A 4,160-nucleotide genomic window follows, 5' to 3' on the forward strand; every position below is an offset into this window, starting at 1 on the left:
ACTTCACATAATTGACATTTGTGTGTATATGTTTGTATGTAGTCTTTAGAACAACTCTCTCAGCAAATTGTCAGTATATGATAAGTACATTATCATTAACCACAACTGTTATGCTGTCCAGTAGATATCTCGAACACATTCTTTTTACAATTCCAAGTTTTACACTATAACCAGTATCTTTCCATTTCCTCAGACCTCAGGTCCTGGCAACAAACATTCCACCCTGTTTTCTCTATGCTTCACTTTTCTAGATTCCAAATTGAAATGAAATAATGGAACACATTTCTTTCTTTGTCTGGTTTATCTCACTTATCCTTAGTTTCATTCATGTTAACACAAAAGAAAGGTTTGCTGACCAATTTAAGCTGCATGATATTTCTTTTTATCCATCTACTATAATTCATTTTTCCCTTTTTCTGTTAATGGACATTAGGTTGTTTCTATACCTTGACTATTGTGAATGGTGTGTCAATGAATATGGAAGTACACATTATTCTGAGCTTCTTTGGTATTAGATAAAATCTATATTTATAAATAATAGTTCTATATATAATATTTGAGGATGTTCCATAGATTATTACATATTTGGGGATAATATTTAAAATATAAATGATGATCAATGATTTGTGTGTTTATAAAGATTTTAACCTAGAATCTGTAATAAAGTTTTCAAAAATCAAGTTTTATTGGAGAAGCTATAGAGTTTACTGTAATTAACTTACACTTGTGTTGAATAAACATGAATCGAGGATCTACTTTTGTTGGAGACTGCATTTAGATAGGTATAAACATAAACTATATCAAACCACAAGTTTCTTACTAAACAGAGAAGAGACACACATTGACAAAAATTTTCCCCCAATTTAATTAGTTCTATGTTAAGAACATTACTGAAATGTCTTGAGGGGAAAAATATTTTGCTCTGTTCCTACAGACTTAGAAAGACTTCATAGAAAAACTGACATAAAATTTCTCTTTTACAAGGAGCAAGCCAACATCTTGTGATATTTCCCAGTAGCTTCCCCAAGCCAAGTTTCAGAAAATTTATTGCATTAATCACTGATATTTTGACTGAATACTTATTATGAAAAAATACTAGACATCTTGAATAATATGATTCTACTTCAACAGATTTATTAAATACCTTCTATCAAGGCTACTATTCAGGCAATAAATTATATTCTAAAGATAATGCCAAAGTGATAAAAAATTTAAATATGTTCCTTGTATTTGGAAATATTAACTTCTTTCAAAAAATCAGATCACTTCTCCTTAGAAAAAAATTTTCTACTATCCAGTTATACGAATCATTTGGTAGACTTCTATGGAGCTCTGGTTATATTCTAAAATCAGATTTATTCTTACAAAATTCAATAATAACAAACCCTTTTAAGCTAAGAAACTTGTGATATGTTGCTTCATAATTAATGGTAAGTTATGAAATTTGGGGGTATTGCTACAGATCTATAGAGGCTAGACTCAGATAGTCTATTATGATTCGGTATTACAAAAACTTTATATGCCTAAAATAAATAATCTTATTCTAATTGTAAATACCTAACAGACATGAATAAAATGTGTAGCAGGAATATTTATTAATATAAATATAAAAGTCATGCCAAATATGCTATCAGAAATGAATACTATTATATTGTGATCGAAAAAAAGTAGAAATTTCATACAGGTAAAGTGGTAGATGAAAACCAAGAAAAACAAAGTATGATTTAAACAGGCAAAAAAATTCAGAGGATCATAAGGTATAAAATGTGCAATGAAGTTCAGATTCCACTTAATTGGTTTAGTTTTTCTTACTCAAATTTCGATGTTCCTTAAGTTTATCCTAACCATTAGATTTAAAGAGATTTTATGATTTGTTGCAATAGGGGAAAGGCATAATGTGATACTAACATGGAAACATTCTCCCAAGGGAGATAACAGCTATGGTAGTGCTTCACACTGTGAACTTGTAATAATTTCCTTTAAGATTGAACAGAGACTCCCAAAAGTCTAGATTGCAAAACCCCAAGTGCCTACTAGCACTATTGTTACTGTATAAAATTACCTAATTTTCTGATATCTCTCATTCCTCACTCTGTAAGTTCCATGTTGAGACAACAGGAATAGAGAATCATGTTTCTGTATCACTGCTTGTGGCATTTGTATTATATTTGATACTCTTCTCAAAGCAGATAAACATTACTACAAATTCAGGAATCATAAAGCTGTATAATTACTTGACTCTTTTGGAGGATTTTCCATCTTCTGCTAATGTCTGCTCTCTCTGACTCCCACATCAAGAGTTCTTCATTTGTTCTCACTGGGGTTCCTGGCCTAGAAGTTTACTCCCTCTGGCTCGCCATCCCTTTCTCCTCCATCTATGCCATGGTGTTCCTGGGAAACTGCACGGTGCTTCATGTGATCCGGACTGAGCCAAGCTTATATCAGCCCACGTTCTACTTCCTGGCCATGTTGTCTCTCACAGACCTGTGCATGGGACTTTCCACTGTGCACACGGTGCTGGGAGTTCTGTGGGGGTTCATGCAAAAGATCAGCCTGGATTTCTGCATTGCCCAGTCCTATTTCATCCATGGTCTGTCCTCCATGGAGTCCTCTGTTCTCCTGGGTATGGCCTTTGACAGGTACATTGCCATTTGCAACCCTCTATGCTACTCCTCCATCCTAACTAATGACAAAATCATGAAAATCGGAGTGGCAATTTTATGTAGGAGTTTTTCATTAATTTCTCCTGCCATCATCCGCCTGAAGTTCTTAAGTTACTGTCGTCCTCACGTCCTCTCTCACTCTTTCTGCCTGCACCAAGACTTACTTCGATTGGCCTGTTCAGACATCCGCTTCAACAGTATCTATGCTCTATTTCTGGTGATCATGAACTTGCTGTTGGACGCTGTGCTCATAATAATGTCCTACATCATGATCTTGCACACGGTTTTAGTCATTGCATCCCGGGAAGAGAGAATGAAGTCCTTGCAGACTTGTGTGTCTCACATCTGTGCTGTTTTGGTTTTCTACATCCCAATCATTGGTCTGACCATGGTTCATCGCTTTGGGAAACACCTCTCTCCACTGGTTCACATCCTCATGGGCAATGTCTATATCCTTTTCCCACCTTTGATGAACCCCATTATCTACAGTATCAAGACCCAGCAGATACTAAGGAGAGTCCAGAGGTTGTTCTCCTTGAAAGCAGTCTAAATCTTGAGATGCAATGTGACTGTATTTAAAAGTCAATGCATGAAGTTAGGAAAAGTTGAGATTCAGTAAGTAATTCAGAATAGATTTTCCACCTTCTATTTAAATTATTATATCTCCCCTTTTACACAGTTACTGCAAATCTGTGAAATTGACAAGTGTAATATGAAAAATGATTTTATAAATCATAATATGTATATTAAAAGAGAATCATGTTAATGTCTTAGATAATTTTGAAAGCAAAATCCATACCTGATTAAGACAATTGAGTGAGGATAATACATCCATCAGGAAAAAGATAAATTTTGTGTCTAAATCCCTTCAAATAATTGCTGAAAGATCAACCCTTATTTTATCCATTTTTGTTATGCTAAGCAACATATGTACTGTTTGTCCATATGCCCTGCACCAAGTTCAGTTACATGGCCGCTTCATAAACTAAACATCATAAGGAGACTGGACCTCCTAAGTCTTTTAAAGAGTAGTTAGACAAACAATATGTAAACTTGACAGTAGATTGTCCATTCACCCAACAATCTCCCTTATCCCACTTTATGTGCAATAATTTAACTGAAAATATGAAAAACCAGCAAGTGCCATAATGGAGAAAAAAAAGTTTTATTATCAGTGTCATTATCTAAATTGCAATGCCAACAGTAACAATGATTTGAAAACAATTAGAATCATTTAAAAATATTTAGATTGAGACCATATTTTCATTTATTGGTACTCATGTCAATTCCCTGTTTCCATTAAAAAAAATGTGCCTAGATTGTTACTATGATCAAGTAATATAAATGTTTCTTAAATAACCTCTATATCAAGAGTGAGGTAAATAGTAATTTCTTTAACATGAATTTATTTTTAAAAAGCAAATAGGGTGCAATTTTGAGACAACAGCCAGGCCCCACAGGACCCCTGGCCGGACTGACTGAGCCCCATCTCCAGGA

At 34.2% G+C, this 4,160-nt stretch overlaps 1 protein-coding gene across 1 annotated transcript; it reads left to right on the top strand.

The window, feature by feature from the left end:
• Window positions 1-2,268: 2,268 nt before the first annotated feature.
• LOC306640498 (olfactory receptor 51V1-like) lies at window positions 2,269-3,213 on the top strand (the record flags this gene model as incomplete). Its single annotated transcript, XM_079104781.1, has 1 exon — window positions 2,269-3,213. One exon carries the CDS (start codon window positions 2,269-2,271, stop codon window positions 3,211-3,213), a length of 945 nt encoding a protein of 314 aa, XP_078960907.1.
• Window positions 3,214-4,160: the final 947 nt, after the last annotated feature.

Source organism: Sciurus vulgaris (genome assembly GCF_902686455.1).
Source record: "Sciurus vulgaris genome assembly, chromosome: 11".
Lineage (NCBI taxonomy): Eukaryota > Metazoa > Chordata > Mammalia > Rodentia > Sciuridae > Sciurus > Sciurus vulgaris.